The sequence below is a fragment of the Lepidochelys kempii genome, chromosome 4 (genome assembly GCF_965140285.1).
Source record: "Lepidochelys kempii isolate rLepKem1 chromosome 4, rLepKem1.hap1, whole genome shotgun sequence".
In the NCBI taxonomy this organism is placed as follows: Eukaryota; Metazoa; Chordata; order Testudines; family Cheloniidae; genus Lepidochelys; species Lepidochelys kempii.
Window position 1 is genome coordinate 37,599,399 of NC_136383.1, and position 13,589 is coordinate 37,612,987.

The 13,589-nt window shown below is 38.6% G+C and overlaps 1 protein-coding gene across 4 annotated transcripts in view; it reads left to right on the top strand.

Annotated features, from left to right (window-relative positions):
- The window catches only part of LOC140910327 (bifunctional heparan sulfate N-deacetylase/N-sulfotransferase 3), a 121,546-nt gene that overhangs the window by 81,334 nt on the left and 26,623 nt on the right, over window positions 1–13,589 (top strand). For 2 of the 4 annotated variants that reach the window (XM_078852468.1, XM_073340983.2), the window contains exons 7-11: window positions 635–817; window positions 3,210–3,306; window positions 4,189–4,312; window positions 6,389–6,563; window positions 10,067–10,237. In XM_078852468.1, the coding sequence (XP_078708594.1) occupies window positions 635–817; window positions 3,210–3,306; window positions 4,189–4,312; window positions 6,389–6,563; window positions 10,067–10,237 (750 nt within the window). Of the gene's footprint in view, window positions 1–634; window positions 818–3,209; window positions 3,307–4,188; window positions 4,313–6,388; window positions 6,564–8,961; window positions 9,327–10,066; window positions 10,238–13,589 lie in introns of those variants that run through there. The other 2 variants (XM_078852470.1, XM_078852469.1) reach the window with 2 other exon arrangements.

Sequence of the window (13,589 nt, forward strand, 5' to 3'; positions counted from 1 at the left end):
TTCTCTACCTTAATAATGTACAGCTTAAATAATAACATTTGGATCACAGTATTTATAACACTAGAGGTCTGATATCCTGTTGTTCTCTAAGTACACCCTCTTCCTTTAAAATAACATCCAGATTTTTTGTTTGTTTCTAGCCCCTGCTGCTTGTATATTTCACATTAAGAGGAACATGTGCTATTTTTGCAATGCCGCTCCTGTGCCCATCTGCACTGCTATAATAAAGATGCTGTGAATATTATACAATTTGGTAAAAGTATGGACCACATTCTCACACTGAATAGTGCCATAAATAGTCCCTTTGATTTCAGTAAGTCCACTTGAGGAGAAAAATTCTGTTTAGTGAGACTGGTGGTAGACTCTCTTCCTATGTGAACAAAACCACTGGCAGTTCTAAATAGAAGTAGTGTTCAAAAACAAACTTCCTTTGGCTGCATTGCCATCTAGTGACACAATAAAAAAAACATGTTTCAGAGTAGCAGCCGTGTTAGTCTGTATCTGCAAAAAGAACAGGAGTACTTGTGGCACCTTAGAGATTAACAAATTTATTAGAGCATCAGCTTTCGTGGGCTACAGCCCACTTCATCGGATGCATAGCAAACATGTACTTCATTTTATTTTATTTTTAAAGATCAGCATCTTCATGACCCATTTGTCCAACTATGGGAATGACCGCCTGGGGTTGTATACCTTTGTGAATCTAGCCAACTTTGTTCAGAGCTGGACCAACCTGAAACTGCAAACTCTGCCTCCAGTCCAGCTGGCTCACAAGTACTTTGAGCTCTTTCCTGAGCAGAAGGACCCTCTCTGGCAGGTAGGATTGTAAAAGAAGAGATGAACAGAGAATATTTTTGTCTTACTTGTTTGTGAAGAATTTTGTTTTAACTTCCCATCAAACAAAATGGTGATACTTAATAGTTTCATAAATTACCTTATCTTAAAGATTAGGGTAATTGTTTTCTCCTGTCATTAACAGATTGTCTTAATGTGCATCTAAAAAGAGAGGACAATTTAAATATGTTAGGAATTTGTTTCTCATTTTATTGCTGACTGCACCTGATATTTACAAATACAGTAAAGACTATTGTGTAATTCCTCCCATATCTTGGATTATTTTGTAACTAACAGGAATGAAGCAATTTAAACAGTTTAAAAATAATTGATATTTTGCCATTAAGAAAATGGTATCTCTTGCCATGTGCAGTAGCAGAGGAGTGTATCCTACTAACTGGAGAGAGGATTAAGGCTCACTGGTGCCTAGACACTAATATGACTGGCATACTAGAAATAGATTAAAAAAGTAATTCCCAAAAGGGTGGGAACTGGCCAAGGAAGAAATTTACCAATACTGGGTCTAATTTATTGATGGAATCAACTCCATTGATTTAATTATTCTTTACTTAAAAGTGAGGAAACTGAAAATATCAGGATGTGACTTCCAGCTTATGGTGCAGTCTGCACTGACCCTGGAACGGACACACATTCAGTGAATCACCTAATCATTACACCACGGTCACTGAAGATACAGAGAAACAACTGTTGGAACTAGTGAACATGGCAGCACTGCTTGTGCACAAAATCAGTGACAGTTCAGTTCTTCCAGTGGAATATTTTTCTTAAGTGTTGAACTAATCTTAAGCTGCCCAAATATTGTGGAAAATTGTCTCTGAATGTTCATTCTGACAAAGAAATTCACTTTCAGTGTGATCCTACCTCTTTTTGGTTGGCTTTGCACAAATATTCCTAAGGACAAGCTTTACAAAAGCAATTATCGTCAAAAAGCACAATTTAAACTTAAACACACAAATGCTTTCCAATAGCAGATTTTGAATTATATGCCTAATCATTAATTGTGAGTGTCAAATTTAAAATTGAATACTTTAATACACAGCTTGAAATTCACACTGCTGTTATTTAGTTAAATAAAACATTTACTCAGAGAAGAAAAACAATGCCTTGTGACTTATGCAACAACTGAGCATGAATTTCAAAAATTTGCAATGTACTGTACCTGAGTGACCTGCAGATTTAGATTTATTGAAAAAATTGCAAGTAATTTTGAATAAAAAGAACTGACAGTGTTGCAGTTTGTTTGCATACAATTCTTATGAATATAACTAAGTTTCTTACTTCTGCTTTAAAACATTTGCACTAAATTGTAGCTGCCAGTATATACAGTATTCCTATTCATTTTACCACAAATTATATTACCAGCATATTTGTTAGTTTTGCTGGTGTAATCAAGAAGATTCTTTTTGTTTGTTTGTTTGTTTTTTAAAGCCTAAAAGAAGTCTGATTTCCCCTTCTTATCCGGTATATATTGCTAAGCCACAGAACTAAGACCGATCTACATACGCAAGCAGTATTGGGACTTCTCCTTTATTTAGTGACAGCACTAGGTGCCACCTCATGCCCATACATGAAACTGGTAGCAAAATGAACTGGTATGAAAGTCTTTTTGCATGCTATTACACACCTGCATATTTTTTACTTTGAAGAGTGTGGTAGGCGGAGCATGCACTCTTCATGCCAGTTGGAGATGCACAGAAAAGTCTGGATACCTACTTGTGAATGCAGAGGATCAAAACAGTTTTAAAGCTGTAATCAGCCATTCATTCATTTTAAAAACTGCAGCCTATCTTAGGGTCGTAGCTGTTATATAAGGGTAAAAGAGAATGCTTTGGCAATTAGAGAACCTCATTAGTGATTTAAGTACAATTCCATTTTTATGCAAGTGATCAAACTGCTCATTTTGAATGCTCATTTTACATCTAAAGTACAATGGATCAGATTCACCCCAGGCATAATTCCACTGAATTCAAGCACCAGGAATGATTTGTCTGTTTGTTTTGAAGCTTAGATGGTTATATTCATAGAAGGAGATCACAGTGAAAACATTTTTTGAATACAGTTGCTTGAACGTTCCTCTTTACACAGAGGTGTAAATGTTCCTCTTTACACAGAGATGAATTCAGAGCACTGGTCTCTGTTACATTGTAGATCTGGAGTAAATCCATTTACACCACTGTAAGCGAGATCAGAATTTGTCACATAGCATATTGGTATCCATAATAAAGAAGCAGATAAGATATCCTACTACGATTTCTTGTGGACTGATAGTTCCTGGAGATTTATGTATGTAGGGCAAAAATTGAACAAATATAATTACAAATAAAATTCTCAGATATTGCTTTTGTCCCACTTAGAATCCCTGTGATGACAAGCGGCACAGAGATATCTGGTCTAAAGAAAAAACCTGTGATCGATTACCAAAATTCCTGGTTATAGGACCTCAGAAAACTGGTGAGAGTTTACTGCATTTTAATGAGTCTGGTGATATGCAAATTCAAATTATTACAATAGAGCATTAGTTTTAATCACTCAGAGCTCTGTATAAACCTTGATTATCTGATAGCACTTTTTATTTTCTGACATATCCAAGTTTAGTAAAATAATGTAAATGATAAAAGTAGATGTTACACAAACAATGTAGATGTAGTGGAGAGTGTTAGATTTTTCATAGGGTTTAACTGAGAAATGATGTGATTAACACTCTGATAAACAGATCAAGTGGTGACTGAGTGATTGACATGGTTTTATCAGAGCTGAGGGAGGAAAGGACAGTAATTTTTCAAAACATGTATACAGTCCCATGGCCCCCAAGCTTCAACCTGTCCTACAGGAAAAGTGTGTCTTGTTTACAGCAACTCAATGTTATTCAGTGGAATTTACACTGCAAGTCAGGAAATCCCTACAGGACAGGTAGAATTGTAAGGCTGCAGGGTTTATTCATTAAATTTATAGTTGCTTCTCTTTGTGATCAGAAAATAGCACATTTTTTATCTACTCCCTTTCATATGCCACCAATCACCTACTGTTAAGATATCTAACAAGAGGGCTGGAATTTAAGTCAGTCTTTTTTGTGACAACATCAGCACAGGTACAATAATTTTTAAAAACATTAATAGGTATATCATCAACAGTGATGCATCCTGTATTCAGTATTAATTGTACACATTTCTTTAAATGTTTTTGGTTAAGAATTATAGGACCAGGATTTCAGCTGGTGTAAATCAGCATAGAATCATTAAATTCAATGGAGCTAGGCTGGTTTACACCAGGTGAGGATCTGGCCTACAGAATATATATGCTTTGTTAACCTTTGGACTTTCATCCCATTTTCAGGTACCACAGCTTTGTATTTGTTCCTGATTATGCATCCTTCCATCATTAGTAACTCCCCCAGCCCAAAAACCTTTGAGGAGGTACAGTTCTTTAATAGAAATAACTACCACAGGGGGATTGATTGGTAAGATGGGTTATTAGTATAAATATAAAAGTTTATGTACTGTGCACAATACAAAAATCGCATTACACTTTGTAATGTGTGTCTACACATTTTGAAAATTACTACTACTACCCTTCTAAAATGATATTTAAATGTACATAAATTATGGTAACCTCAGTCAAAAACACAGTAAATGACTAAGATGTTTACTCTCCCTCTAATGCAGCATATAAAGAAATATCTGTTCTCAACTTGAGGCAATACTAAGTAATCTTAATGAAAATTACATGTATGTCTCAGAATGTTAATATATTTAGAATGTGCGAATAAGAGAAAAAGGAAAGCAATGTTTGTTTCTTAATTATACATCTCTTTAGGGGTGAGATTCTCATACATTTCTCAGGCAGGTACTCTGTTTCCTATTTACACATGTTTTTGAAGCTATGACAAAAGTAATATTGTAAATTGAGTATAAGATAGCATGATTAATATTTCAGGTTGAATATCTAATTTCTAAAATACTGAAAAGAGAAATCTAATTAAAATTTCAGCTACAAGCAGTTTGTTCTTGGCTTTAAATGGAAAATAGAAATTTGCCAGTCAGTTGGAGGGGAGAAATGCTTTTTAAAAGTATTTTCAAGGATCAGATAATGAGGAAAATGTTCAGCAGTCAGTAAGGTAGTAAATGGGGATAAGTGAAGAGAAAAGGCTCATCATTCCCCATGGTTTACCCAAGAAGTTACCAAAGATCTCGAGAAAGATACATTTGGTTGGTCTTGCTTTCAAAAAGTGCTTCAGAGTAAAATGTTCAAAGACCAGTAATACAGCGCATTAAGCAGGGAGCACCGATAAAAGATTCTTGATACTTAGTCTTGTTTCTTTACTCTCTGGTGTCAGGGAAAAGTTATTGCCTTAGACTTTGTATTCATCCATAAAATTAGTAGTGCAAAAGCTGTTATATGTTCCAAGTGGAGAAAATTCACTTACAATATCTTTTAAGGTGTATGGTTTTCATAGAGTTATAATTGTTGCTGCAGATTCTTATTACAAAGTTCAGTGAGTCAGCATTCATTACTGACTGTGAGAAGTCAGTCTGATGGATGGGAAGTAGCTAACAGCTGACTGATAACATCTGCTGACTATCCACCAATCGCGCAGACTCTTAGCTATTTTTATGAAGCGGCTTTTTTATATTTATGTCAGGTGAAGTTCACCCCCTTGCAGAGGGCCAACACAAGATCTGTGCAGTGGGGTAAATTTTAACCATTACAGTCAATCCACTCTAAAGAGGTTACTATATATAGTATTTTATATTGTTAACACCACAAGAGGTCAAAAGAAAAACACAAAGACGCAAATTTGTAAATTCTCTTTGCCCCCCTAAATAACAGTAAAAACTGGTATGTTGGTTGTGGATAGTCTAGTCTAATGATAATATGACAGGTTGCTGGCAACTAACTAGAACCACATAACTGGAGGTGGGGGAGAGCTCAGAACTAAACAAACTAAAAAACAGCCTGCTTTGTTTCCACAAAACTGTGATACATAGAATAGTAATTCAGAGGTGCCTTCACCACTTGGAGGACTCTTGCCTGAAGAGATAGTGAGATTTTCTTGCTAGGTTTTTAAGTAACATCTTCATGTTAACAAACTCTTGCCAGATTTGATAACAGGAACACTGATTCTGAATATTATTTTCTTATGATATTCTGCTATGGTGTAACTGAAATGCCATCCTGTGCTGTAATAGGAATAATAAAACAATTTTTTCATAAATAGCAGAGGGCCAAATTCAGAAGTTTTTATTTTTACTCAGTCTTTACTATTGACTTTGAGAGTTTTGCCTGAGTAAGAAATGAGTGACTTCAGAAACTGGCCCATTAATTTAAAGAGGATAAATTGTTTATTATACCTATAACACTTTCTTCTCACTACAAAAAACAAGGCCTTTTATTTTTGAATGTTTTTACTTGTCAATGACTGTGTCTGTTATTTTTATGGATTATTCTCTAATATATTTAACATATGCACCCACCTTCCTTGCTTTAGCGTATGCAGGACTTTTGAGTAATTCTGAGGACAGTGTTCCTTTTCTAGGTATATGGATTTCTTCCCTATACCATCCAATGTCACCACCGACTTTCTCTTTGAAAAAAGTGCCAACTACTTCCATTCTGAGGAAGCTCCCAAACGAGTTGCTTCCCTGATCCCTAAGGCCAAGATCATCACCATTCTCATCGACCCATCAGATCGGGCATATTCCTGGTATCAGGTAGGGACTTTGAAAAATACAGGCAGGTTCTAGTTGAATATGTATAAAACAGTTTTATCTGGGATCCTCTCAATATATTGTGATCAAATATTGAAAACCAAAGTGGTTTGATCAGGTAAGCATTTATTTAAAAACCCGTTCATCACCCAACAATTACCTATGAGTACAGAAAAACCTTCCTGTACATGTAAACTTGATAATCCACTCTTTTAAAATATATAAACACTGAAGGCCATATTTTTCAGAACTCTGGCTGTAATATGTGATGCAAAGAAAGTGCTTGCATGAATAACTGCATGTAAAGAATGTGCATTTACGCAATTAATTGTGCATCTGAGTTCCATGCATGTGAACAGTTGCCCAATTTGTGCTTCCAAATATGAGGTATGTACATGCAATTACTCACGGTCTCAGTTTTTTGCAGACACAGAATAAGGCCTGAATTTTGAGTAAGGTTAACTTTTTAAACATTTGTTAAACTGACCGTAGTAAAGGAACATATGTTGGGCCCTACCAAATTCATGGTCCATTTTGGTTAATTTCACTGTCATAGGATTTTGCAAATCATAAATTTCATGATTTCAGCTATTTAAATCTGAAGTTTCATGGTGTTGTAATTGAAATAATCCTGACCCAAAAAGGAGTTGTGGGGAGGTCACAAGGCTATTGTATGGGGGGTTGCAATACTGCTACCCTTATTTCTGCGCTGCTGGTGATGGCAGCGCTGCCTTCAGAGCTAGGCAGCTGGAGAGCGGAGACTGCTGGCCGGGAGCCCAGCTCTGAAGACAGAACTGCTGCCAGCAGCAGCGCAGACAGTAAGGAGGGCATGGCATGGTGCTGCCACCCTTACTTCTGTGCTGCCCCCTGCAGAGCTGAGCTCTCAGTCAGCAACCGCTACTCTCTGGCCGCCCAGCTCTGAAGGCCGCAGAACAGAAGTAAGGCTGGCATGGTATGGTATTGCCACCTTTACTTCTGTGCTACTGCTGGTGGGGTGCTGCCTTCAAAGCTGGGCACCTGGCCAACAGCCACCACTCTCCAGCTGCCCAGCTCTGAAGGCAGCGCAGAAGTAAGGGTGGCAATACAGTGATGCCCCTAAAACCTTGTGACCCCCCTGCAACTCACTTTTGGGTCAGGAACCCCAATTTTATAAATGTTGGTCTCCCCCATGAAATCTGTATAGTATAAGACAGTGTTTCCCAAACTTGGGCACGGGCCGAGGGACTTACTGGCCGCCGCTTCCCGCAGCCCCCGTTGGCCGGGCACAGTGAACCGTGGGCAGTGGGAGCCACGATCGGCCGAACCTGCGGACGCGGCAGGTAAACAAACTGGCCTGGCCCGCCAGGGGCTTTCCCTGAACATGCGGCATCCCAAGTTTGGGAAACACTGGTATTAGGTAAAAGCACACAAATGATCAGATTTCATGCTCCATGATACATTTTTCATGATCATGAATTTGGTAGGGCCCTAAACATGTGGTAACAAATGGACGTACATTGTAACCAAATTGATATACTCCTCAGGCTTGAATGCATAACAGTTGTACATCTCAGACCGATAAAGAAATTAAAACACAAAACAGACTCAGAACCATTTCATTATCCACTAGAAAAAAATTACTCTAGTAGCAGTTGAAATAAAACTTGCAACTTAAATCCAATATCAGTACCAAATATTTTTTTTTATTTACACACAATAAAGCTTAGTACTGTATTTTACCTCAGAGTTCAGTCAATACTACTGAAGTACCATTCTTGCTGCCATTCTCTTTGGCGTCATAACAAGCAAGCCAGGTTAATGTTGAAGGGGAACTTTGAATATCTTAAATTCAAATAAAGAAAAGGAGGACTTGTGGCACCTTAGAGACTAACAAATTTATTTGAGCATAAGCTTTAGTGAGCTACAGCTCACTTCATCTGATGCATTCAGTGGAAAATACAGTGGGGAGATTTATATACATAGAGAACATGAAACAATGGGTGTTACCATACACACTGTAACGAGAGTGATCACTTAAGGTGAGCTATTACCAGCAGGAGAGCTGGGGGGGGAAACCTTTTGTAGTGATAATCAAGGTGGGCCATTTCCAGCAGTTGACAAGAACGTCTGAGGAACAGTGGGAGGTGGGGAGGAAAATAAACATGGGGAAATAGTTTTACTTTGTGGAATGACACATCCACTCACAGTCTTTATTCAAGCCTAAGTTAATTGTATCCAGTTTGAAAATTAATTCCAATTCAGCAGTCTCTCGTTGGAGTCTATTTCTGAAGTTTTTTTGTTGAAGAATTGCAACTTTTAGGTCTGTAATTGAGTGACCAAAGAGATTGACGTGTTCTCCGACTGGTTTTTGAATGTTATAATTCTTGACGTCTAATTTGTGTCCGTTTATTCTTTTACGTAGAGACTGTCCAGTTTGACCAATGTACATGGCAGAGGGGCGTTGTTGGCACATGATGGCATATATCACATTGGTAGATGTGCAGGTGAACAAGCCTCTGATAGTGTGGCTGATGTGATTAGGCCCAATGATGGTGTCTCCTGACTAGATATGTGGACACAGTTGGCAACGGGCTTTGTTGCAAGGATAGGTTCCTGGGTTAGTGGTTCTGTTGTGTGGTGTGTGGTTGCCGGTGAGTGGCCTGTCTCCCAAGATCTGTGAGAGTGATGGGCTTGCTCTACTAACAATAATAACAGCAGCACCCTATGGACAAAATTTCTTTCTTAGTAAAACACAACATCTCGTTGTAAGTTATTCAGTAACTACTGTATACTATTCCATCATGCAAGTTTGTACCTCATTTTTTGATCCATGAAATAGTAAATACAATTATTTTATCTGTCTTTTATCTATAAGTATTTCTATAATGCCTATCACTATGCCATCTAGTTACATTCACGGGGTATTTGAAACAGTGGGATCTGTCCACCCTCTTCTTAATTGCTGGCTCTTATTTCAAAAAGTCCCTTTCTTCTGGTCTTCTGACTACAATAGGAATTTGACAAAACGAGGAATAAGTAGAAACTGAATAAGGACCTCAGGATCTATATTATATATAATATTTTCTTTTATGGATTCTTTTTTTGTTCCTATAAGTAGAAGTTATCTATCTGATCACCATCAATGAGAGCTTTGCTGGAGTAAGGTCTGAATATAAACCATGTAAGGACTTCAAGATTTGGCCACATAAGTAGAGGTTCACCATATTTGAGTTTGTCATCCTGGGTTTGTTTGTACATAAGCTGCCATTTCATTAAATGAAAATGTGTTCTAGTTTGCAATTGCTAATACTAGTCAGATCTTTTGATAGTTAATAGTGGTGTTATTCTTACCTTCTTAGCAATTTATCTAATATAGACCAAGGCTTCTTAACTGAAATTCGCTTCTAATGTAATTTAATCAGTCACAAATAGGTCCTTAGACCATTGCCCACATATATTCTGTCCCATTTCTATGACTCTGAACTCCGGTGTCCATGATGTTCTTGTAACTTACCTTTCTTTTACAGCATCAGAGATCTCATGAGGACCCTGCAGCTCTAAAATTTAGCTTCTATCAGGTGATCACAGCTGGACCTCGAGCCCCATCAGAGCTTAGAGCTCTACAAAAGAGATGTCTAGTACCTGGATGGTATGCCACCCATATAGAAAGATGGCTAACTTATTTCCCAACTTACCAGGTGAATAGAGTGTAACATTGTGTCTTATTTCATATATATTTGATATCTTAGATTATTCACTTTTTCTGAAGTCTTCATTACTGATTATTACTATTCATGAATATATATGTGTTGTGACAAAGCTCTGTCCTTGCCTCCGTGGGTCCCGCGTTTCCTGGCGGATTTCACTAGCCTCAGAGGCTCACTGAGACCCTCCACGTAACCCTTCTTTCTCTAGAGACAAGGGTCACAGTCTACTGAGTCATTTTCATCATAAGCCAGCAAGGGAGGTGAGGAGAAGTTATCCTTCCTTGCACAGTCTCTGTTGTCTCCCAGTCTCAGTGATTAATCAGGGGGCAAAGGTGGGATGGGGGGAGCCCAGGCTCACCCTCTACTCCAGACTCCAGCCCAGGGACCCTAATAGTATCAGCTATGGTAGCTGACTTTTTAGAAACATGACATGTACAATTCCCTGGGCTACTTCCCCCACAGCAGCCCTCACTTCCTCAAGCTCCACTTCACCCTTACCTCAAGGCCTCCTTCCTTGTGCCTGATATGGTGTATACTACTCAGCTTCTCCAACAGCACAACTTCCTCCCACAGCTCCTGACATGCACCCCCACCTGACTGACTGGGAGGCTTTTAACTAGTTTCAGCCAGCCCCCGATTGGCTTCAGGTGTCCCAATCAACCTAGCATTCTCTCTGCCTTCTGGAAAGTTCTTAATTGGCCCCTGGTGTCTTAATTGACCTGGAGCACCTTCCATTTCACTTAACCTGGTACCAGGGATTTGTTTACCCTGGAGCTAATATATCTATCTCCCACTACTTTTCTATAGCCATCTGGCCTTGCCACGTCACAGTATGTGATTTGGGGCACTGATTATCCAAAACCATGTTCTGATTGGTTGGTGGAGCCTTCTGGTGATGTCACAGCCATGCACTAACTCCTGGTACTGCACAACTGGGACTTCATCAACAAAAAGCAACAGGAACAGCAACTGAGGAAACTTCAGCACTGCTGCTCCTTGCATCCCTCTTGCACATTGAACTGCTTTTAACACTGAGTTGTTTTCTTGTTTTTTGTTTTAATCTTGTCACTTTCTGGGACCCTACTGGCTGTATTGGTGAACCTGTCAGAAAGCACAATAGGAAACTCAGTGCTTCAGAGTGCATCAGGCATCAGCCATGTGATATCCCATCAGGGCTTCCAGCAAAAAGCATTGATGGGAAATCTAGTGTATCATGATAAATTGCTGGGATGGTGCTATATAATGCTTCTGCACGGTGCAGCATCAAAGCCTTGACCAGCATTGTGAAATATCAATGCATTATCCACCCCTGATGGGAGCAGAGGAGATTTAGTGCACTGAACACTGTGAAGACTTGATGATATAGAGGCTTGAGTGTCTGGAACTGGGTATGATACACAGATAAATAAAGACATAATGCCCATGAGTCATTAAGTGTTTCAGTGTCTTCATCTGCTCATGAGGTCAGCGGTCCTTCCATGAGCTAATCATTTCACTGCTCACTCCACTGAGAACTGCCAGCATATCACTACCTCTGTGCACACTGGTGCCTCTGCGATTTCTGTCATCACTGGTTTTTTCAATCTGTTGATGCCTAAATGTCCTCTACCCATCACACCTCTTCCAGGTCTGTCAGTGTATTGTATCACTGCTAGTATATTGGGGGCCACCACTCCCCTCCCAGCTCATTGGTGCACGGCTCTATTGAAACTGAGAAACCATTTGGTGCATTGGAACCTACAGTTGGCACTCCTGTGCCTTTGAATCTCTGTGTGTTACACATTGAGCCTCAAAGGGGTTTGTGTTTCCTGGTGTGTGCAATTCATGAGACCAAAGTGTGCGTATCTCAAAACAGATATCACTTAATGAAAAGTGCATACTCCTGACAAGCCTCTGAAGACACATACTTAACAAGATATCTATCTCCTGTCTACGCTCTCCAAGCACATGCCCTAGAAGAAATACATCACAAGCCCCATACTCCTTCTGGTGCATTACATAGGGGTGGCATACATCACATTACTCATGTCTTGTTGATAGGCTTTGTTTCTGGTGTTGATGTTTCTGAATGCTGACACTCTGTGAAGCACTAATTCCCAGCACACCCTCTAAGAGCTTGTTTGGAGGAGAGAATTTATCCAGAGTCTGCAACTTCTCTTTTCCCATGGTGTGAACAAAGAAGCTCTGATGCATCTGGCTGGTGATATTGTCTATGTGTTCTTTTAGGATCCAAATTTGAAGAGTCCATAAGATATACAGTTGTGCAATTCCAGCATACTGATGTGATATTCTCTACACTCTGTTTAGATTTGATCTCTCCAAAGGTCTCGTGTATGTTGAACAGTATGCATTCTAGGATAGGTCCTGAAGGGACATAGGATTTCATATCCCTCGGTGAAAACAAATAATTGTCCATCACCACTGACTGACTCATTGTTTCTGCGTAAACACATCAGCAATGAACAGTCAGTCATATCCAAATTTGCTATTGAGTATAGCATGATTAAAGTAGTTATCTGATGCAGATCTATAATCAGCAAGTTAGCATAAAGTTTAGCCTTAGATGCAAAGAAAGACTGGAATCTACCCAGCATATCCCAACTGGACCAAATATGTATATGTGTAGCTTATACAGGGACACTACATGAGTAGTATATTTCTTAACATGTTGGAATCATATGAACTCACCCACCTATGAACCAATCTGTAAGTTATCTTCTTTCATATCTTTATTGTTGTTATATTTACCCATATTGTCTAATTTTGAGGTCACATGGTCTTTTATTAATGCATAACATTGTTTTTCTGATTGTTTTTCAGCACCCTGAGCACTTTAGTGTGAGAGGCACCTTATAAATTAAAATTATTATTGTTATTTATTATTATAGTCAAACATATTATAGATAATGCAAGTAGCAATGCAAATAGTTAAGATTCCCTGATGTTTCCATTATAATAATATCTACCTCTTATATAGAGCTTTCCATCTGTACATCTCAAGGCACTTCACAAACCCTGTTTTCAGTTGTTTAGAGCTTTGCCAAAATTTAACCATATGGGATGAAATTTTCCATGCCAGGCATCTGTGACAGACTGAATTTTGAAAAAAATTTCAGCAAAAAGGGTTCAGTCATTTATCAGAACAAGATCAGGGGAAAATACATCATTTTACCTGTGTTAACAAATTCTTTTTGACAAGTTTGTTGAGAAGCGTTAGTGCCTCCATGCTTTATATCAAGGACTTGAAATTTGGCACAGGAGTTTCCCTGTTGCCAGGGTTGTAACTTTTGCCAATCCTGTGAAAATCTACACAAATTTGGTCAAGTTTTGAGCCTCTGGAAAT